The sequence below is a fragment of the Meleagris gallopavo genome, chromosome 21 (assembly GCF_905368555.1).
Source record: "Meleagris gallopavo chromosome 21, MGAL_WU_HG_1.1, whole genome shotgun sequence".
Classification (NCBI taxonomy): Eukaryota; Metazoa; Chordata; class Aves; order Galliformes; family Phasianidae; genus Meleagris; species Meleagris gallopavo.
In genome coordinates this window covers 9913599-9936436 of record NC_139424.1, presented here as the reverse complement: position 1 = coordinate 9936436, position 22838 = coordinate 9913599, and the positions used below count along the sequence as shown (strand labels likewise).

The 22838-nt window shown below is 42.0% G+C and overlaps 1 protein-coding gene across 4 annotated transcripts in view; it reads left to right on the top strand.

Moving 5' to 3' along the window:
- The first annotated feature begins 10082 nt into the window (after nt 1-10082).
- The window catches only part of SMTNL2 (smoothelin like 2), a 30135-nt gene continuing 17379 nt past the window's right edge, over nt 10083-22838 (top strand). For all 4 annotated transcript variants that reach the window (XR_014887560.1, XR_014887559.1, XR_014887558.1 and 1 more), the window contains exon 1: nt 10083-13003. Coding sequence is in view for 1 of the 4 variants with exons in the window: in XM_085240806.1 (XP_085096932.1) it covers nt 12599-13003 (405 nt within the window). In the remaining 3 variants the exon portion in view is untranslated. The remainder of the gene's footprint in view (nt 13004-22838) is intronic.

The window sequence follows — 22838 nt, the reverse complement described above, 5'->3', positions numbered from 1 at the left end:
AGGAGCAGCACAAGAAGCTGCATACCTGAAGGAAGTAGAAAAGATATGACAGACTTCCAGCTTTTATTTCTGTTCTCTTGTTCGGCATGATCGTGTCAGAGAACTGTTTCTTGTTCTCCTTAGAAAGCTTTTTGCTATAAGAAATGACATCCTGGAAGGAACAGAGACAGACAGATTCCACATTTAAATATTCCAAAACAACCAACGTTGGAAAGAGTTGCAACTGAGAGGCTGCTTTCTTGTGTGTGGAAAAGTCAGAAGCGAGGTATGTCTGGGGCTGATGAAGGGAGCGTCATTTGTTAGAGCAGTGAGTTCTCCATTTTGTCCCTGAATTCCTGAGTTTGTTCAGAACTCTAGAAGAACTAATCGCTCTTAGCAATGATTACTATCAGAGCTGGTAGCATCCTGAAGATCCTTGAAAATGCCTTTCTTTCTAAACTGGGCTTAAAGCCCAGCCCCCTCATTTCTATTTATATATGTAGAGGCCTCACTGCATCTACATACTCTGAGAATGATGGCACTTTTAGCTGCCAGCATCAGCCCAAGAATTGAAGCCTCCTTTGGAATTTCTTGTATGGAATAAATCACGACAGAAGTTGACATTAAAGAACAAAGTATCAGCCCGGAGTAGTCCACATTGCTGAATTTATGTCAGAAGCTCTGGGTCTATTTCTCAGCAGCAGAAGTACTATCAGGAATCAAGTTTTCCTTCAGCTTCAGCAACTATCTACTTTGCACCACTTTACCAATGTCATCCCAATTTATCTTCATAACTGTCTTGATGTTATACATCATGCTAGAAGTACCTCTTGCAAGCAGAAATTCAAGGCATACTAGTTCTATTCTTTCATGATACTTAATGAGGGTTTTGTAGTTTTCTTGTGCATCATTTCATCAGAGAAAAGCTTCAATTTTTATGTCATTTATTTAGGATTGAAGAACAACAATTGTAACAGCCACTTAAACTCATTGAGGGAGGACTAAATAGTCAGATATTGAACCCACTCAACAGCCTCTTACGTGGCCTCTGAAATACTGCAGGCGATCTCTGCAACACCTTCTGGCTTGATACATCCTGGTTATTGACTGAATCTACAGGAATGAATCCCAAAACAGGTCAAATAGAAGACTTTTCCACAGATATTGCTACACAAAATGTTTACCAAACAAAACAAAACAACACAACATCAGGAAGCCTTTGCTGCCTTCACTACTTCAACCTTATGTGCTCACAGGTAATCCAAATGAATTTGTGTTTAATCAGTGGATATACAGATGGTATAGATATATATCCAGGAGCTTGGCTAATAGAGTTTATATTGGAGAAATAAGAGAAAGTCACTCACCCTGTCCTGGGCTCATGAGATGAACTCCTGATGGAACAGATCTCGAGAGAGATCCTTCCCCACTGGCAGTCAGCTCTTAAATGGGTCTAGGAGAGGTGGAGCACCCCTTCCTGCAGCACAGGTGAATTGCCTTCACCTGTGCTCCCATGTCTGACTCATTGCTCGCCTCAGGTGATCAATCAAAGGTTCAGGCCGTGATTCAGCAGCCCCATACAATTTGATATGCTTTCTTCTGTTTATAGCCACGCCACTGGGACCAAAACCAGAAAATAAGTGCTTACTTTACTTTTCAAATTAAAGAGAAGTAATTACAATTCTAAGCTTCCTTCTGCTGCTCAGCTTCAGCTAAATAAAATGTAATGGAAACATGCTCATCTTACAAGATAGACACAGTAAGAGAGATACAGTGAAGAGTTAACTATTTATTCCACCAGTTGTCATCGTGTGAGACTTGAAATTATGCACATGAAGAACGTGGGCCTTCAGAAACAGAGCTAGGGAACAAATGCACTAAACAATCAAATGCACAGAAACACATACGCAAAGGTCACGTGGCAGATGCTCCTGCTGGAGAGAAGAGGGATGTAAAATTATAAGCCTTCAGAATGGATTCTCTACTCCTGATTCTCAGAACAGAAATTTGATGAGGAACTGGACTACATTTAATGACAGAGAGTGCTATTTTTATGAGTTGGGGGTTGTGTTTTTTTTGTTTGTTTGTTTGTTTGTTTTGTTTGTTACGGGCAGAGCATGTGCTAACTAGGCTGGAACAAACATGGATACACAGGCCAAATAAAGCAGTATCAAAGTGCAAAGCACATATTTCGCTTGCAAACATTTCAGCTGCAACACTGGAGAAAGATTCTTTTCATAACTCTCCTACAAATGTGCCCAACCTTATGTTGAATAATCACACCATCCGTTCCATGTCTTCAACTCTCCGAATCCCTGGACAAACAAGAAGAGACTCTTACTCAGGTACACTGGAAACCATGCTGTCTCTCATCATAAAGACATACAACATGCTTCATATTGTCCTATTTCCAAAACACAAAATCAAATGATAAAACAATAGGTGACGTTTTCTCAAACACTGTTTTTACTCTCTGCAGCTCTGCTGAGGATAGTTTACTATTCATATAAGAACAAAGAGAAGTAAATTATATACAGAGATTCTCTGTGAGAAGGAAATTCTTTGTGAGAAGGAGACTTAGCCAGGCCTCCTCTCAGAAGAGGTAGGGCTTGTGACTATGTATAACCCTTATTTGGAGCCAGTTGTTGCCTTTCTTAGAAAAATTGTAACGTGATCAAAGGCTGAGCCTACCCTTTGAAACATAGCATGACTAATAAGGTGATCTGCAGAGAAGAGAATCAGTGACAGTTACTTGGATTGTAAGAAGACAGATGATGACAGCTGGTGAGTTTATGTTTTTATCATCATGGTTGTCTGTGCTTCTGTTCTTCCCTTGGTTCCGTCTTCATGCACGTCAGTGCTGCAGCTGTGTTGATTAAGTTCTGAGAATGAATTTGTTCTCTTGTCATTTCAGCCTTGTATAGATCCAGGTCCTGTTTGTAGGTCTACCCAACAGAGACAAGTGAGGAGTTTGTTTGAGCTTCAATTGTTTATTTGTTTTGCTCACCCTTTTCTGATTTGATTGAGGTAGTTCAACAACTTCATTTTAACTCTTATTGAATCCTTAGTATGCTTAGAATCATCTACTGTGCTTAGCAGGACGAGCTGCAAGAGATGATTATGTTGTGTTCAGCTATCAGGATTAGTTTCTAACTGTCCAGCTGTGTTGCAGCACAAAATTAGAAAGCTGTCCTACCAACACTCAGCTCTACTCTGCATTTTCCTACCTGAGTTACTCAGTACCAAAACCGTAGTTGTCATCTTCATAACTGTTCTTCCAACCACTGAAACACATGTGAAAAGGGTCTGTCTGTAGGCTATACAGATTTAATTGCAAGTACCAGGTGAAAGCTGAGTTGAGTTTCCCAGGCTTCTGACAGTTTTCTTGATAAACTGTTTTGTCTCCCAGGCTTTCTATGTGAAAAGAAGCCTGACAAAGTTGCAAGGAAACATTAGCCGGCAAGAGCTGGATAACCTACCTTCCCCTCAGCTGCGGGTTTTGTTACCCCCTCTTTGGCATGTGCAATTGTGGAGAAAGTTGACTCAGGGCTGAAAACAGTATGGGAGCAGCTAAGTCAAAGTACTGGAGTCACTGGGGATGACAGCAGTCATTGAGTTCCAGGCCTTTTTTGCTGTGCTTTTCTGAAGCCTTGGTTAATCTGGGTCCCTTGTATTTCCAAGGTGATAAAGCTCCTCTCCCTTTCAAGCTTAGTCTGCCTCTGTGGTGTACTGAGGTACAGGCTGTTCTCCTTTGGCATACAGGGATGTGCAACCCAGCTGGGATCCTGTTTTGATCAAGTCATGACTACCACAAATGGAAAGAATTGAAGACTGTTGACTAGCTTTAGGCAACTCTTCTCCTTGAGCAGGTTACTAACACTGTTTTGTTGTGTAGTTTTGGTAAAAAAAACATAGGTAGGAGGACCAGATAGAACTCTGCTCATATTTTTTCCTGCTGTTCTTTCACAGGTCTCTACTAATAAAGGATCTTCCAGTTCTGCTGAAGGACAGACTTCTTAAGAGTCAGCCAACTGCAGTTCTCACAACTCTGTCAGCATCAAATCTGATACCATCTTTTGTTCCCATTTCACAGACTATGAAATGTAAAATTCTCTTTTGATCTTGATCCCTGCCCACTACACTTTCCATCTGTCAACTTGTATGGGAACTGTTGAATCACAGCCTGAACCACTGCTTGATCACCTGAGGCAAGCAGTGAGTCAGCCACAGAAGCACTGGTGAAGGCAATTCACCACCTGGCTGCACCTCTCCCAGACCCCATTTAAGGGCTAATTGCCACTGGAGAAGGATCTCTTTCTGGAGATAGCTCTCTCTGGAGTTTTTACTGCAAATATAGAATACAGATGAGTATTTCATTTCTTTTTGACTATCTCTTTCTACTGCAATAATCTTTCTAGTTATACAACCCATAAAATGCCAGCCTAACCTCTGCTAATTGTATTTGTTGATTGTATACAGCTCTCACTTTACACAGCTGGAATGCTCCTGAGGATGAGGTCTGTCTCCACGCTCTCATTACAGCAAGTATGATTGAGACTTGATTCTTGACTGAATTCTCTCACTGTCTTGGTTAATTCATTAGCAAATCTTCTGCAGGAAGTTAGTCTGGAACTGATGTTCCCAGATATTCTGGATCATGTGTGAACATTCTTTCAGACAGGCATCCAATGTTCCTCTTAGATTTGGACTTAAAACTGTATACCCATTATGAATTATTTACTATCTCTCTTCTGGCTGCTCATGGGCTATGGAGAGTATTTGGGAATGCAAATGAGGCAATCTCATTGTTCTATCTGATCTTAAAATCTAGTGAATGAAACTTATAGCAATACTGTAATTTTCAGTCAGTCCTAATACACTTAAGCGGTACAGAGGCTATTTCTAAGTGCCTTCAGAATGTCTGTTGCCTGGCAATTACTTAAGAATACAGTAAATAACATGGAATGATAATATTTGAAGAACATGTATTTTCTCCCACAGTTATTAAAGTTTTAATACCGGAGAAGTATTTCTGCCTCTCATTGAGATACAGCTGTACCTGAGATGAAGGGCAGCAAATCTTTAACAGACTTCTAGAGCCTCCAGTTACAATAATTCAAGACCAGTTCTAAGAGATAATGTGTACAAAGGTAGACAGTACTGGGAATTTTATACTGTTAAGAGATGTGTTCCCAAGTGGCATGTGGGCATAAGTAGAGGTAGTGGTCGCATTTTAAAAGTATTAGCACAAGCTCCTCACTTCTGTTTTGTCCACACAGTGGTGCCTCTGTTGGCATAATCTTCTCAAATGAAATGTACAGCAGATTGATCGGGGGCTGTTCACAGGCAGGAGCGTGACACCAGAGTAATCACTGCTTGCTATGGAGCTCGGCTTGAGTTTTCTCAGGTTGGCTTTTTTTTTTTTTTTTTTTGCTTTGATTACACTCCCAATTGGATCAGTAGGTACCTTCAGAAAGGAATCATTTCCATTCTTTGTCATGACAGAATTTATAAATTTCCAGCTCTTAGGCTGTAGTTCTCTGTATGTTATAAGGAGCAGGGGAAAAAAGGAGGCCAAGGAAGATCATTTCACCTGGGCAGTAATTTTCATCTTCCCAAAATGTGAGTTTTGTTTCTGACAGTTTGTTGGCTGCTGCAGAGCTGCTCAAAGTAGGTGACTAAATGGATGAGTTTTGCTTATGCTTCTGCTCCCTGAAATACAGGATCACGCCCGGTGTCCTAATAAGTAATTCTTTTTTTTTTTTTAATAGATTTTATTTCTGTCATGTAGCTCCCCTTATCTTTGCCTTTCAATGATATCCAGCTCAGAGGCAGAGCCTAAGCAGTCCAGGAGCAGTTCCATAACTCCTAAAAAGGACGTGACACCATAGTCCACAGGATGTTTCTTCTGTCACATATTCCTTAAAGAAACCTGAGATGTGGGTTTTCTCAAGAGAAATATTTTCCATAAGCGAATATCACAGCCTAACTATCTGCATTCTGATCTGATGTTTTAAATATCTATTTCCTAAAGTTCAGTTTCCTTCTCCTTTAGCTAATCATATGTAATAGGCATTGCCTTCCTTTGTTAGCCAATACTATGAAGAGCTTGATATCCCGGAGTTAAAATGTCACCCACAAAAACCCAAAAAAACCAACTGTTAATTGAACTTTTTTTCCTGAGAAACAGACTGCTTTCTGTTTTTTAACTACTTGGTTTGATTGTCATTCTTGCGTGTAGCTCAATTATTGTAGCCAAAATTGCAAGCCTTGCTTGACTCTGGTTTCTTCTGGTCACTTTGTTATCTAAAGGTCATATTCATTTTGCTGTGTTATAATCTCAAATGTCTGCTGTCAGGTGTTTATGTTCCATTGCACAGGAAACCTATAGCAGAATCAGACAAGAATCAAAACCGTCTATTTTTTTTTTTTTTCTGCATTGTCTTTATCCTGAGGATTTAGCTATCCATCTCTATATTCTAGAGAGGTGTTATGCAGCTCAGAAGTTTGGGGTAAGAGACTTCTGTGGTTATTATATTTACTGAAATCTCTTTGCTTAGGCACATGCATTCCAAATGAACCCTCCTAGTCACTGGCCTTCTGATCTCAGTGTTCACTTACCATTGCTGAAAACATACGCAGTGATATAGTGGTTCTAAGTGACACTGGGCATCTTGTTACAAAGCCTGGTGCTTCATAAATACATGGAAAATCATCATGCTGCATCATCATTTTCCTCTTTTCAGCTATATACTCTGTATGTTTGTATTTGGTGGAAAATAATATCCCTTCACCATAAAGAGCAAAACATCTAAGCTGCAACTCATATTACTGCATTTAATTTACTAATGCTGTCATGCGGCTCCTGCAAGTCATAATTTACTGTGGGTATCATCACAGAACAACCTTGCTGGCCTTGTAATTGTTACTGGGTCCAGAAAAATGAGTTGCTGACCTTTTGCAAGTGCTATTTCTGTTGACTGCTAAAAACATTCAGAACAAAGTTACGTGTTTCTTAGAGGCGCAAGCCAGACTCTTATCTGATTGCTAGTTCTCCAAATCTTAGCATGTCTGTAATGACAGCATGAGGTATGTCAAAGAAGTGCTCAGTTCATCAAGTATATACTTTAAGGAAGGGTGAGCTTCAGACCTTGCCGAGCAGTACTGAGATAACACCCATTCTTTCTCCTTCAGAAATTGGTTATGGTGAATCGTGTTAATATAGCTTACAGTGTGCTTTTAACTGAAGAGCAAGTTTGCGTCTGCCTGTATGTTTCTGCGTAGACATACTGCTGACCAACACACAGCCTGCTTCACTGAGAGGTACTGTTGGTCGGGGTAGCCCAGTGCTGGTCTGCACTGTAAGAACCTGATTAGGAATACAATAGTGAGAAGTTTAAAAAAAAAAAAAAAAAAAAAGTATTACTTATTCCACTGGCTCCAGGATAACAGTTGCTGAACACCTGTGATTCTGTTCTGCATCTCAACTCTTCTGGATATTACTTGTCCATGCTAGTTCAGAGCTAAGATCTCAAGCTTCTTCATCAGTCCAGGATAAGGGTAAAGGAACTGCCAGTTTCACAGTCCTGCAGATCATGTAAGAAAACCCCATCCTTCTAAATACAGTGGGGGAAAAAAGAGTCCTGTGAAAGATTTGATAGTAAACTTCAAAACCAGAAGCATATGGAAGTTCCCTGTATTTTCAGAACGAAGGATGATGAAGCCGTATTAGCTAAACTGCATTGGAGAAATCTTAAATATTTCTTTGCTAAGGATCATATTGTGGGGGGGCACTCTCCTAGCTGTCTTCTTTCAGAGCAGTAGGGGGACTAGCTGAAGCATCACAAAGACAACAATTTTGATGCTAGAAGACTAGAGGAGGGCTATGAAGAGCTGAAATTCCCACCCAGCAACTTAGTTTCTGATGCTGTAAACAGGTCAAGTTCTGTGCAGTCAATATGCAATTTTCAAAATCAAGTCCAAAGCCTGCATTCAGATTTTAGCAGCATAGCTATAAGTCTCAAATTACTGCAGGAACTAGTTAAATAACTATAGATTTATTTTCTGGTATTAAAGCTGAAACTGGAATATTTCCTGTCATAATTTAAATTACTGGCACAGCACATACATATTTACCTCTATTAAAAGCCTCGGGTCCTTCCTGCCATTATGTTTAATGTGAATATGCAAGGCCTGGATTCTGTCTTCAGTGAAGTCTTTTCCAATCCTTCAAGAATCATATGGCTAACATTAAGTGACAGCCCTTAGTAAATGTTTGACTCTATTGCCAATTGCTCTTACAGTTACGGGTTTAATGAAAGTTAAATATGTCACCTATGTCACATAGGCCAAAAATGCACAGTAGGCAAGGGTTAAATAGGCTGTTAGTATGCTTTAACACTTAAGATTTCCCTCCAAAACAATGCAAAACAACAGGACAGGTTGTAGGAAGCTGGGAGGGATATGGAGCTGGAAAAGAAAGTAATTCTGTGGGTGTGTGTGGGGGGAAAAAAACTCCAATCAGAAGAATAGACAAACATACATACTGATGGGCCACGATCAAACGGTGGGAATTTTATGTTGTGCACAGGTGTATGTTGAATGATTTGCTGAGGATACGTGAGGAGCTCATCAGCCAGCATTATCACTCAGGAAAACTGCTATAAGTCCCTTGCCCGAGAAAAGGCTTAAGAGCCCTGGATAATTCAACAGTCAAAGTTGTAGTAGTTTATGAAGTGCTTGGGGAATGCAAGGCAAGATAGTGGGGTACCTAGCAGCAGATTACACCCAAAGCATGAGGAAGAGCAGCATGTTGCTGGTCTCTTAACATTCCTGAAATTCTTCAGAGGTTTGGCAGAGGTATTTCTTAGAGCAAAGACAAGCAGACAACAATTAGCTGATTGGGGGAACAAAAACACTAGCCATTTGGGAGTTTTGCATGTCTTTTGGCAATTTCATGGCCATGGGAGTGTGCAAGTATGTTCCATCTTTAAAGGATGTCAAGGTGCTGACTGCAGATCTGTTGCTTCCTGTAGTGTTGGGTGGCCCTGCTCCTTTCACATGTGAAATCCAAAGGTCAATGACTGTGGTAGTAATTTTTCATCGTTCCTCTCACAGATTTGCTTGTGAGATCCTCAGCCTGGGTAACTCTCACAGCATAATTGGGACCTACAAGGCTTTTGGTTATTTTTCCTTTTTGCTCACTTGTATCCAGTCTTGGATTTTTCAGTGACGTCTCACCTCTGTGCCCCAGACTGGGTAGACTGAGTGCTGTGGAAAATAATAGCTAATAATAAGCCACATTTTAAGATGCAGTGCATGATGAAGCAGGTGCTAAGTAGGAGATGTGATTAAGGAACTGGTTTTGGTGAAGTGACAGTAGATTTTTTCCACCTCTTCTGTAACAGAGCACTCTGGGACAGGTGCATTCAAAAAATGTCCCATTGCTGAGGCCTTTCCCTTGCCTGGCAGCCCTGTATAAGCTGGTGCTGGGCCACAGTATCATGTTGCCTACTGCCATGAAAAGCTAGAACTTTGATCTGGAAAGAATTGGAACTGCCCATGGAATGCTGTCAGACACATGATCGGATAGCAATTTGCTGAGAAGAAGATGACTGGGCCTCAGTGTTATCTGAGATCACTATTGAGAAAACAAAGTTTGCAACCATGGCAGCAACTGCTGTCTCTTAAACGTTATCCTTGACAGAGCTTGGCACCCCAGTGTGTTGTAGAGACTGTTAGCTCTGCTAGTCCTCTTTGTAGTGAGAGAACATGGCAAAAAAAAGTGCTGAAAGGTCTTGCAGGAACTGGGAATGGCTGCTCCTTTTGATATCTGTAAGTTACACCTGCATTTATCTGCAGACATATGCTTAGTGTACACACTCTGCTATTTCTCTACCATCATTATTGCGATGTTGTGATAATCTCTGGTGCCAAGAACAGAAAAGTTGCCTGTCAGTTATGTTAAGCACCTGAAGACTCTTGGCTCTTAGCCTGCACAAGTTGATTGTTCTACTATTTTCAAATAAGCTTCTCAGTGCAAAACTAATGATTCAGATAAGCTGTTAAGATCATAAATCATTAATAATGTTTACTGTCCTTTATTTAGTTGCTGAAATAGTGTAATTTTCACAGCTATCCAGCTATGAAACCTCATTGGAAAACAATTTTCAACTCGCCTGATTCTAGGATCTGTTTCTGTTATTTAGGTTAACCAAAGTCTTTCTACATCTAAGGCACCTCTATAAGTCCTTGGTACATAAATACTAGTGGATTACTTTGTTCTTAGGCTAGCTTGTGTTGGTAGGATGTATTTTTTTCAAGGTTTGAAATGTGAACAACTTTAAATTGCTTCCAGAAAGCATTTGTGTTGCTTGTGAGGATTCTCTAGCTCATTCTTCAACTCAGTCATTCACATGCATGGAAAAAATGGTGAGTTCTTTTCTCTCACTGTATCTTTTGGGAGAGCAAGGGTGGTAACACTTGACAAAGAACAGAAAGGTCATCTGAAGTTAAGTTACCACATTAGGGGCAATAAGAAACCAGATGAGGTTTAACAAAAGCAACTGTACAATCTTGCACCTGGCAAGTATCAGAACTTCTTCACAGTGATGGTGACCAAGCACCATCAGGCTGCTCGGGGAGGCTGTGGATTTTCCTTCTCTGAAGATATTCAAGACTTGTCAGGATGCCTACCTGTGCAGCCTGCTGTAGGGAGCCTGCTTTGGCAAGAGGGTTGGACTCGATGATCTCTAAGAAGTCCCTTCCAACCCTTACAGTTCCATGATTTTGTGATTATGGTAAAAGGGAGTTTATCCTCACCTGGGCACAACAATTCCACAACTAGTGGGCTGTGCTCCCCTGCTTTCCTTACACTCATTTCATCCAAGTACAGCCCCATAAGCTTTGGAGGGATAGCTTCTCTGACTGCTGGGAGATAACATGCTTTTATTTTCAGACACTGGATAGTGGGAAGTGATAAACAGGATCTCAGATTTCCCTAAAAAATATTGTTCCAGTGTGGAAATATGAACAATATCTTGTGGTTTACAATGCTTAATTGTGGTATCAAATGTAAAAGTTACCAATAGTACTCTCCAGAGAAATCTGGTAACAGAGCCCCATAACATGTCTTAGCTATTGTGGAGTGGGAACCCCCTTCTTTCTTTATATGAGCCTTTAGCCTTTTAAAAAAAAGCCTGACAACAAACAGAAATCACATCCATCATCTGTTATCCCAGTTTTGGCAGAAGAGCATAAAGGGTCTTAAAACCTCAGCAGGCAGAAAAATTAAGTGACTTGTACAATGATTGCTGGAAGGTCAGGGGCAGAAGGAAGATTAACCCAGTGGCCAGTCCTTGCACTAAGTGCCCTCAAGGAATTAAAACTTAAAAATGAGATTCAAGTGGCAACAAATCTTAACTACAGAAATCCGTCAGGGAATGGCTTAACATATGCTCTGGGGCACAACTGATTTTAAGGGCTATGGAATTATGACTGCAACATGGCACACTGATTTGTGCGTAACATCCTGAGAGATTGCATCAAGAGCACTTGCAATCTATTCACATGTGCACTTGCTAACAATCATATTTCATGCAGTTAAGTGCAAGGCCTCTGATCTTCAGAGCGTTCGAGGCTTTGATTTGTATGTCTAGATTTCTTGTATACTGCGTGAGTACAGCACTGGCATGTGTATGTCTTGTGTACTGCAAAGTGTGCTGGTATGTGGGAACTGAAAAGACATGAACGTACTATATTGTTACACTTCACTAGAAAGCATAAAGCAGTTCTGAAAGTAGCAGAGGAGTAAAAAGTATGCTGACAAAAAAGGTAGTTCCTCCACTTCAAACTTTCTCTGATTAAGGAGCATGCAGGATGTCACGTTTCTGTTCTGTGCTCTAATGAATAAACAAACATGGTCAGCAAGTTGTGGGAGGTGATTCTCCACTCACAGGGAAAGGTGCACGTATGTGCATTCCTCCAGAAGTTGTCTCAGAGCCAATTATTTCCCTTTGCCTTCGTGCTTCTTCAGGAAGGAATACGTTCTGTTTACTTCGGCATCCTCACGCAAGCAACCCAGGAAAGACGAGATGATGACCTCTTTGCTTGCCCTCCTCATTCCTGCCCGACTTGCCATCTCCTGTTCACTCCCTTCACGCACAAGCTCTGCATCCTCAACCTCCTCCAGGTCCGGTTCAGTAACGCCGCCTGCAGCCCGCCACGCCCGGCCTTTCCCTCAAGGGCCCCGACAGCTGTGAACCTCCATTGCCCCCGCCCCTTCTCCCTCCCTCTTTCGTTTGTTCCCTCGTGAAATTACATCTCCTCTGAAGGAGCGCACAGAGTCGGGCGGCCCTGGGCAGTCACTCAGCTCCTGGTTTGGCTGTCCCGGTGCCCCGCTACAGCGCGGCACTGCTGCGGTGACGCCGCCGGGCGCTCCGCAGGCTCTGCGGAGCTTTGTGTCGGCACTATGGGAGCGAACCGGGCTCCGGCAGCCGTGGGGGCAGGCCGATGTGGGGGTTGGGCTTAAGGGCGGCTAGAGGGAGGTTTTATCTGTTCGGGCTACTGCAGCCGTCGGCTCCCGAGTTTCCCCCCGCGCCTATTCGGGGCCACGAACACCATGGCCAGCGAGATCGACAACCTGAGCAGCCGCGAAGCAAAGACGGTATGCGAGGCGTTGGGACGCTATGAAGACACGCTGCGGGGCGCTGTCCGGGAGATCCACGTGGACATTCAGGTGTTCAAGCAAGGCGTGAGCCGGCAGGTGGATGAGGTGCTGCGGATCGCTAGCCCCCTGGCTCGCAGCGTCTCAGAGCTGCAGCAGGAGAACCAGCGCCTGCGGGTGCAGCTGGAGCGTCTTGCTCGGCAGGTGGAGGCCCTTAGCCGGTCGGCGGGGCTGCCGCAAGAGTGGCGGGACGAGGCAGAGAGGAGCCCTCCAGCTGTGGGATCCAGCTCTCCAGTGCCGGCTTTTTCTGCAGACAGGTTCTCCAACCTTGCGAAGCTAGCAGTGTCTGGTCGGAGCCAAGTAAGTACTTGTTGTGGCTGGGGGGGGCAATGAAGGAGGGTCGTGAGGATGCAAGAGCACTTGATATGAGTGGATGCTTCAATGCTGAGCTGTAGGTAGCACGGGGGAGTGTTTACATGGAGCACTTCTTGTGCATTGAATATTTATGAGCTTTTGGAAGGTGCCTAGAGAAATGGCCTTGACAGTTATGCCATCTGGAGATGTTTCTGATCATGGTGCTACTTGGCCAAACTGAGATCTTGCTTAGAGTGATAGCAATCTCTCAGTTGAGTGTGAAGTAAGAATAGAAGTTATGGCGGTCTCAGCTATCAGTATCTATGTGTAGGTGAATATCTGTATATCCTTTCCAGATTCAGGGGGGGACCCATGTGCCAGCGATGCTGTTTGTCAGTTGCCAAGCTCACAAAGGAGAAAAACTCAGCATATATGTAGCAGGCAATAATGTGCTTACCTAACATAGTGATTTAGTGTGCTGAAGTGTGACAGTTATGAGGCACAAGTGCTGTGCTGTACTACTACGGCTCAACTTTTAGAGAGGTATGCCCCATGCAAGCTGTCATGGTCTCCATGTCCTAAACTACCACAGAGATGTTCTTCCCAGTGGTAGAACTGCTTCTGTGAGATGAAGCCTTATAATGTGGTGCATGGAAAACTCAGTTAGTGGGAAGCTCATATGGCACTGGGCTTTGTGTAATACTTTTCTAGTGCATCTGGTCCTGTGGAAGGAGCTGAGAGTTCCTGTTCAATCCTTGATGCCAAGAGATTGCCTCTAGACAGTACATGGTGATTATTATATAACTATGTGGTATTAGAGAGCTAGCCTTCAAAACTGGAAGCCTATTCCATTTAATATTAATCTATCTCTTGCAAGATTCTTAAAGACTTGGAGCATGGAAAAATGTGGCATTGGCTATCCAAGCCTTGGGGATGAAAAGTAAAAGCTTGGAAATTAAGCTAATTTGAAGTTATTTGGGTGCGATTGAGCAGAGTCAGTATAACATTCCAGCCCTTTTACTTCCCACCAACACAATCCAACAGCTGGCCAAATGAAAAGGCAAAGCAGCCACGTGCAGTACTATTCCAATGCTATTGTAGCAGTTGCTGCCTTTTCTCCCAAAAAATTAACATGAACAGCTTACACAACTTCTAGATCTTTTGTTTGTTTGGTTTTTTGTTTTGTTTTTTTTTCCTCCGTGGAGCTAGCCATACTTATTAAATTGCAAGAAACAGAAATAAGCTCAGTGCCAGGGAAGAGATAGAGGAAGTGGTGCCTCATACAACTCATCTTCTCCGTTTGCCACTGCCTATTTGTAGTGGGAACTCCATGCTCTGTGATAAGCTTTGCATTGAGGCTATGGCATTATCCAGCTTTAGATATCAGTGTAGGTTGAAAAGCACATAATGTGCTTTAGTTCTGGCTGGAACCTTCTTAGCTTTGAGGGTTCAGGGAAGATCACTAAAGTAGTGGTAGCTCCCCAGTGTCCTCCCAACAATTTTCCCCACAAGGATGGATGGCTTCCAGGGTTAGCATAGCTGACTGAAAAGGAATCTCAGTACTGAGAACTATGGGAGATGCAGCTAGAGCTACACATGCCAAATGCACGCAGAGATTACAGTCTTAATCAGAAAAATTATGTAATGTGGCTGTGCTCAAATGACTAAGGAGCAAGCCTTGATCACTGTGTTGGTCACCCAGTTTCTCTGTGGTAATGAAAATATTCCCTGAATTGTCTGAAATTTCTATTTGTGCAACAGAAGCACTTGAAGCAGAGTACCGTAAATGCCACTGTGTGTGTTTTCAGATAAATTAGTGGTTGTGATAAAAACTGATGAGACTTCCATCCAGAGTAAATGCTTATATAAGTCTGGGATAGGAGAAGCAAATAATACATTTCTGGAAAAAGCAGCAAATAAGATGTACTCTTTTGCTCCTGAAAAAGATTTATTAGTTGGGTTTCTTTCTACTGTGTAGTTGATGTAGTTCTTATCCCAATAAGGAATTGAGTTCTGTTCCCTTCAACACTTTTATCAAAATACTCTGGATAAGAGTTTCTTTCTCAGGGTGAAGATCAGGTATTGGAGATTCTGAGCATCTTTATTGTGTGAACTGTTGTTTTCTAACGTTGCTAGATTACTTTTCAAGGTGATTTCATTGAGAAGAAAATGTGGCTAAGGAGTTCTGAGCATAATTCAAAAGTAAGGACACAAATATCCTTTTAAATATAATCTTTGGCTAGTCTCTGCTACACTGTCCTTGAAATCTGATGTACGACAGTCTATGTGCTCATTTAGATGGACCCAGTTGCCTTTCTGTCTATCGAGTGGGCTAGACTAACAAGATAACCATTTATTAGCCCCCATTTCCTGCATGCAACACAAGCAGTGACAGTGTTACAAAGGATTTGTGTTATCTGCCCCAGATTTATATTGTACCCAAGAACAGGGCTCTCTGGGTACTGCAGAAGAGTGCTTTGGGGGTGTAGGGTGGGGAAGGGAGTGTGTTCTTTGTACGTTTGCTCCTTGTCTTCTCTTTTTCTTTTTCCCCCTCCCCTTTCTGAGGTATGTTGGTTTTTTTGTTTGTTTGTTTTTCCCTCTCTGCGGCCATTTCAGTGTCTGACTGACTTCTGCAGAGAAGGATGGTTCAGAAAGTAATTGTAATTCATAAGTTTTAGTATCAGGTGGTCATTTGTATTCAAGGTTGTTAAGCTGGCAGTCTTATTTGCCCCTTTATTCCAAGAGATTGCACATGGAAAATTGCTCACCTTTCCTTTTCCGTCTTGGAATATGGATGGATTAGAAATTCTAATAATGAGGAGAATCGCTTTTTGTATTTGCAGTGCTTTAGTAAACCCACTTGTTCAGTTGCTACAGCTAGATCCGTAAATTTCTGTTTATTTCTTGTCTTAAACTTCAGCTAAGTAGATCTTTCTGAAAAGTCTGAATTATTGAAACTAAGTAGAGATAAGATAGCTTATCTCTTTAAAAACAAATAAACAAAAACAAAGCGTGTTTAAAAGTAACTCTGTGGAATGTTCCAAGGTCTTTAGTTTATAGCTGCTGAGCTGAGAGGGAGCATCCAAATCCAGCACGGACAGTAGCTGGTATATGAAACTATGTCAGAACTATTGGGATTGGTTTAAAATTATGATATGTAAAAATTGGGATTAGTTTTTGCCTTCTGAGTTAATTTTTCTTAAAGCATTTATGCAGCAATTTTGGCACATAGATTTTTCTTTTTCTTTTCCTTTTTTTTTTTTTTTTCCCCTTTCTTTTTCTTTCTATAATCATTGGAGCCAGGAGGTTGGTGTAAGGCTGTTGGATAGCATAAGCTCAGGATCTGGAACTACATGGATTGAACAGGATTTTGAGTTAGTCATTCTGCAAACTGGATGAGATTTCTAATTATAACATTGTTACATTTTTAAGAGAGATACATTTATGTATCAAATAATACATGCATAGTAGAGGTAATCTTGCATGAGACAGGAACACTATTTTAATATGTTCTGTGTGGTTTGGATGGTGTCGAGCAAATTGTAGTATTAAAAAAAAACAGGATAAAATCAGCATTGCTTTGGAAGTAGTACCAACTTGTTCCAGTGATTTTTTTTGTCAAGGTGAAAGAAAGGGACCTTGCTTTCTTTTGAAGTTTGGAGGATGTACCTATGAAATTCAGTTTCCATCAGCTCCAGAGAACCTTGACTGATAAAGGCAGTAGGAGAATTATCACTTGCTTGGGTCCTGCTCATTTGAAGATACTAAGTTGTTGAGTTACAGTGTCATAATAAACATCTGTGATTAAAAGGTCTACAAACCTGTCAGCCCAAATTCTTATCAGGCTGGATCTAGATCAGTTTGGTTTTTAGATGGATAAAAAGAGATGGTACATCTCCACTTTTTTTCCAATCTAGTGTTCCTATCCTGAACTTAAGCTTCCTCTGTCCAGAAATTTACTCTTACCTTGAATCAGGCTAGTAAACCGCACTTGTCATGATGAGTCAGTAAGAATTAGTCAGTTCTTCCTAGAGTAGAAAAGTATGCTCACCTAGCCTTGCCTATTTTTCTTGGCGTGACCTCTGCAGAACCTGTGTACGTGGATTATAGGATTTATTTCTGTCAGTTCCAAAGTCTGGAAAAGTTTGAGGTTAAAGGTGGTAACTTGGACTCATTCCTTAACTATGATGAGTCCGTCATGTAAACATTCTGCTGATTTCCAGCAATTTAAGTGCCTGATAGGAGACTTTAGTTGGCAACTTCCCTCAAAGCTGAGGAAAATATCATTTAATTTCAAAAAGAGCGTTGAAACTAGGAAAACAATGTTTTTTCTTCAAAAACACATTGTTTGTAGATTGTCCTTGACTCAGCCCTGCGGAGAAGGACCTGGGGGGTCTTGATGGATGAAAAGCTTAATATGAGCCAGCAGTGTGCTCTTGCAGCGCAGAAAGCAAATGGTATCCTGGGCTCCTCCAGAAGAGGAGTGGCCAGCAGGGACGGGAAGGTGATTGTTCCCATCTACTCTGCTCTTGTGAGGTCCCATCTGCAGTACTGTGTCAAGGTCTGGAGCCCCCAGTACAAGAAAAACAAAGAGCTGTTTGAGAGGGTCCAGAGGAGAGCCACAAAGATGATCGAGGACTGGAGCACCTCCTCTACGAAGACAGGCTGAGGGAGCTGGGCTCGTTCAGCCTGGAAAAGAGAAGGCTGCGGGGTGACCTCATTGCAGCCTTTCAGTACCTAAAGGGAGCCTACAAACAGGAGGGGAGCCAACTCTTTGAAAGGGTAGATAACAGCAGGACAAGGGGAAATGGTTTGAAGTTGAGGGAGGGAAGATTTAGGTTGGATGTGAAGGGGAAGTTCTTTACAGAGAGAGTGGTGAGGTGCTGGAACAGGCTGCCCAGAGACGGGTGGATGCCCTGTCCCTAGAGGTGTTCAAGACCAGATTGGATGGGGCCCTGGGCAGCCTGGTCTAGTATTACATGAGGAGGTTGGTAGCCCTGCATGTGGCAGGGGGTTGGAGATTCATGATCCTTGAGGTCCCTTCCAACTGTGGCCATTCTGTGATTCTGTGAACTGTCTTTCTTTTTCTCCTTCCTTCAGTCAATGCAGGATGCTGAATAAGCTGCAGAGTAAATAAATAAATATTTAAATAATGAAAATGCAGTTCTGTAACATGTCAAAGGTTGGGGGGAATTTTAAAAGAATGAGGAAAGAAAATTCTAGAAGGAGCTGTGCCTGCCTTCTGCTGCTTTTTCAGTGTGGAAAGGCACAGCTGTCAGTAATATTTGTGGGTTTTTTGTGAACAACCACAATATCTTTTTGTGGTATTCTGTACAGTTGTGGTACACCACAATACCTTTCTGAGCCTCTGTCTCCCTTTCTTTTTATGCTGCAGTCTTTCTTTGGCAGAGACTGATCACTGTCTTTCTGCTGTCATTATGCACACTGCCTGGCACAAAGATAAACTATTCTGGGGGAAGGTTTCTAGGTGCTCCATAACCTAGGTGCTGCTGGATTACATTTTGCCTACAAGCAAAGCTAAGTCAGAGCTGCATTGAAGCGTTTTTCAAAAAAAGTCATTGAATGATGCTGTTTGAATGGCTCCTTCTGAGGTCACTGTTACAGCAGAGGAAAGGTTATGCAGGAATGTGTCCCAAACTGTAGTAGCTCTGAGACTGAGGCAAATTGGCATCATGCTGTTATGAGCACCTTATTTTCAGCAAGAAGTCTTCTATCACTGAGAAAAGATCAATCCCAGAGCAATTAATGAATGAAACTGAGGAGGTGGTGACAGAAGTTAAGGGACCTAACTTCTCTGACACCTCTACAGGGTTAAGCTCATGTAACCAAATGTCTTGTGCTTTTGTCTAGATGAAGACAGGTCGGTCTGTAGCCCTCTAAGTGCCCCTGTGTGTCTCTGTGCTTACAGTAATAAGTCTTGGTGAGGGCCATGTGTCAGTGTTTAGGGTTCAAGTTTGTTACATTTAATTCAGTCTAGCTGCAGTCTGTTGCTGCTTTAGGACATGCTGCTGCTTCACAATGACCACATTGACATCGTATATGTGGTTGCTTGCTTCTACCGCAATCTAGTAACATAACAGTGTGGAAACAGGATCTCATGGAAAACTAGTGGGTTTTGATAACAAAAGAGTTTATTCTTTCATTTGATTTCTGAGCTGATGCGACTTGCTCTGTGGTTGCACAATTGTTAGATCTGATACAAGGGAAGCAGAGGAAAAAGGGGGCCTGGAATTGGAGAAAGGCTCCATGTTTTAGCAGTAATGCTCAGGAAATAAAATGAGAACCCACACCCACAACCTTGACAATGCATGGGTCAAGGTCTTCAATGGGAGAATAGAGGAGAACACTACCTGCATTCCTGATCCCTTCAACATCTTTCTGGGAACCTAAAGTTTCTTAATATTTTGTGGTTTCTGTGTTGCGACCTCATGTGATGCTACTTGAGAGAGCAGAAGTGGATAGTGGATAGCAGTCCTCCAGCTTTACTGGCGACAGTAGCCTCTTGATGTTACAAATGTGGGCCCCTGGCAGGCAGCAAAACTCTCTGGAGAGACTGTCCAAATGGCAAATGAGTGATTCAGTTCCTTTCAGTAAGAAGTTCCTGATTATTAACACCCTTTGCCATCCTTTGGTGGCACTGGTTCTAATAAGGATCCTTGGTTGTACCAACTTACCAACTTAGTTCTTGGGTCTTGACCCATACCTTCCCCTTTTTCCAGCCTCAGAGGCTCATATTTGTTGTATAGGGGCACTGTGGGAGCAGGGGGGAAACTCCTTCTGCTGTAAGCGGAAATGAAGGACTGGTCCTCCATCTCGTTTGTGTTACTGCAGAATGTCTCTTCAAGGTTGGAAGCTAGTTTAGTTTGTTTCCCTTTCAGGGATTTAAGACAAGGGCTGTTGGTCAGCTTGTGTCAGTTCACAATACCACCCTTTAATCTCTCTCTGATTCCTGGATACTACAACTGTCTGGTACCTTCCTCTTGCAACCTGGCCACTTGCTCGAAAAGTTCGTGGAGCTGGGCATGCTTGCACCAATGATACCCACCTCTGCACTCAGCCCCTAGGGGGACTTTCAGAGTCTAAAGTTCTCCACGGTCAAAGATAAGGGCATCTCTTATGCCCCTTGGAGGTCTGCTTGGGAAAGGTGTGACTAGCCTAAGTTTCTGCCTCAGCCTGTCTGTTACGGTGGGCAGTGGCCATATTGGTTTCAATAGGAAGCTCTTCCCTGCTTCTCCCTGATGAGAAGAAAGCAGGATGCTTTTTGCCCTCGCAGTGTTCCCTCCAGAATTTTATACTTTTTCCCTAGAATTTTTCATCAACCACATTACTGCTTTTCCATGTGTTTTGTTTTTTTTTAATGTGTGATGAAAACAGGCGAAATCTAGCTTATAGCCCCCACATATGTAATGAGGAAATGCCTAAAGGTTTATCTGCAATAAGAGAATGACAGAATAATCACCTAAATTAGCAAAGCTCTGTTTGATGCATCTTCTGGTTGTGACATAAAAGGAATATGACAGGTAAGCAGATATAGAACACAGCACTGTATGAAACGGCTTACAAGAATGGTGCTTAGCATTCCAGTCTACCAGATGACTGTGCTGCTATCAAGCCAAACAAAAAAAGAGAAGTGTGCATTTATGTGTTAGTTGTTAACAACTGTGATTTTCAACAGTCGGTCTTTCTGGTATTTTGATGCCAGACTTTAATTTGGTTCTCTAACCAGGCCCAATACTGAGATCTTCTGCAAAGCTATCAGTTACAGATAGGTAATCATAGAATCATAGAATGGCCTGGGTTGAAAAGGACCTCAAAGATCTTCTAGTTTCAATCCCCCCTGCATGGGCAGGGTTGCCAGCCTCTAGACCAGGCTGCCCAGAGCCATGTCTAGCCTGGCCTTGAATGCCTCCAGGGATGGGGTATCTACAATATCTCTGGGCAACCTGTTCCAGTGTGTCACCACCCTCTGAGTGAAATTATGTTTGAACAATGAATTTTAAAGCAGAATCATGGAGCTGTAGCTATGTGATTGAGTATTCATCCGTTGTCGAACAATTTGTTGCTGTTTGTAATCTCTTGCAAGCCTCCTTCTACCTGCCAGTGATTATTAGAAAGGATGAGTTCTGACCTTTTTTGATGAGAAAATTTGCAGGAGCACAATCACTAAGAATCTTTCTGCAGTGTTTGTGGTTCAGCACGATGCCTTTGTGAACAAGGAGGACTAAATTTATAACAAGGATGTTCTATTTTGATACTGTCAGAAGAGTCTCTCTTTAGTGTTGACAGACTGCTGGAAGGACACTGCAGAGAACCAGCCTGCTATGGGTAAAGCAACAGAGTGATTGCCTAGCTGGCTAGGATCACTTACAAAGATCTAAACAAGCATTATTCATTGGTATCTGGGGACCTGATGGCACTCAACAGTGCAGGAGTAACTGCATGAGACACAAAGACCTGCACAAGCAGATAGATTAAATGCTCCAGAAGTCAACTTACATTATACCATGAAGCCATCTCTACTCCTGTATCTGACCAGGAAGTTTGGTCATTCTGTTTATTTCTTCTTATTTTCTTGCAATTCCCATAAGTGTCTTGTAGGAATAATGGTATTCCAAAGTTGCCTGAATCTTCATTTAGGTGATTTGTTTGTTTGCCTGTTTTGTTGTTGTTTTATTGTGATATAGTGTGAACACCTGCTGAAGCTACAAAGGTAGAGTTGTTTTCACTCCTGTCAATTTTTTAATCCAGGTTTGCATCAAAATAAGGTTTTGTGAAAAGTGCTTCCACAGATTTTCTTCAGAGATTACTCCATGTGCAAAAGCTTTCTAATGCTGTTCAAGGCTGCTTCTTCAAGCTGAGTGGTCAGTTACAGAATACTCCTGTTATCTGCCTGTGTCTTTCTGCTCTAGTAGAAGAACTGAGGAATAAGTGTGGTGCAGTTCTCACTAATGTCTAGCGGCCTTGATTGTCCTCCCTTACACATCTCACTTTTCCCCATTTCTGATGTATCAGTAATCTCTGTATGCAAAGCACAGAGAGGTGACTGAGGAGCTTGCTTTTATGAAAATTCCTCTTTCAAGAGGTCTCTAAATGAAAGATATCCCACAAAAAACAGCGGAGCTAGTAGTGCTTTTGCTTGTAAGAGAGTTTTAGATTTTGGACCATTGCTATTTTAGGTGCATATGAAACTATATTGGGGAATGAAAGAAAGTTTGATTATCCTTCTAACAGAGCCATAAGCCGCATTGTGTTAAAACTTGTTGTTGTGTTTGGTTTTGGCTTGTTTTTAGAAAGCAGCATCTTTTGCACATTTTAACAGTAAACAGACCAAACTTGCCTTGTTATGTAACCTCCAGACCTTTATCTAGCAGAGCACGGAAGTGCGTATGTAACTCCAGCAAGATCACTGACTCTGAAACGGACAGGAGAAGTAAATTAAACCTCTTGTCTGAAAAATACTGAGTAAATCAAGGTTTTGTTTCCAAATAAATGGTTAAGTAAATACCAGATACATTCACCTATCTTTTCTCATATATAGATGGAAATTTTTGTCCTCTGAAGCATCTCAGATTTCCATGTGCTCCTAGTGTGGTGGATGGCCTTACTTTAACACCAGTCTTTCAGACTTTCTGATGAAATAAAAGGAGTAGAACAGGAAGATTTGATCTGGAGTTACAAATCTCATGTTTCTCTCATCTCTCAACTATTAGACAGGGTCTTCAGTTTATCACAGTCACAGTGGATACTGATAGCTTTATCTAACAAAAGTGGAAGATCTCTGCTAGTTGCGTGGGGCCTGCTGGGACAAGTATGTGAGGAT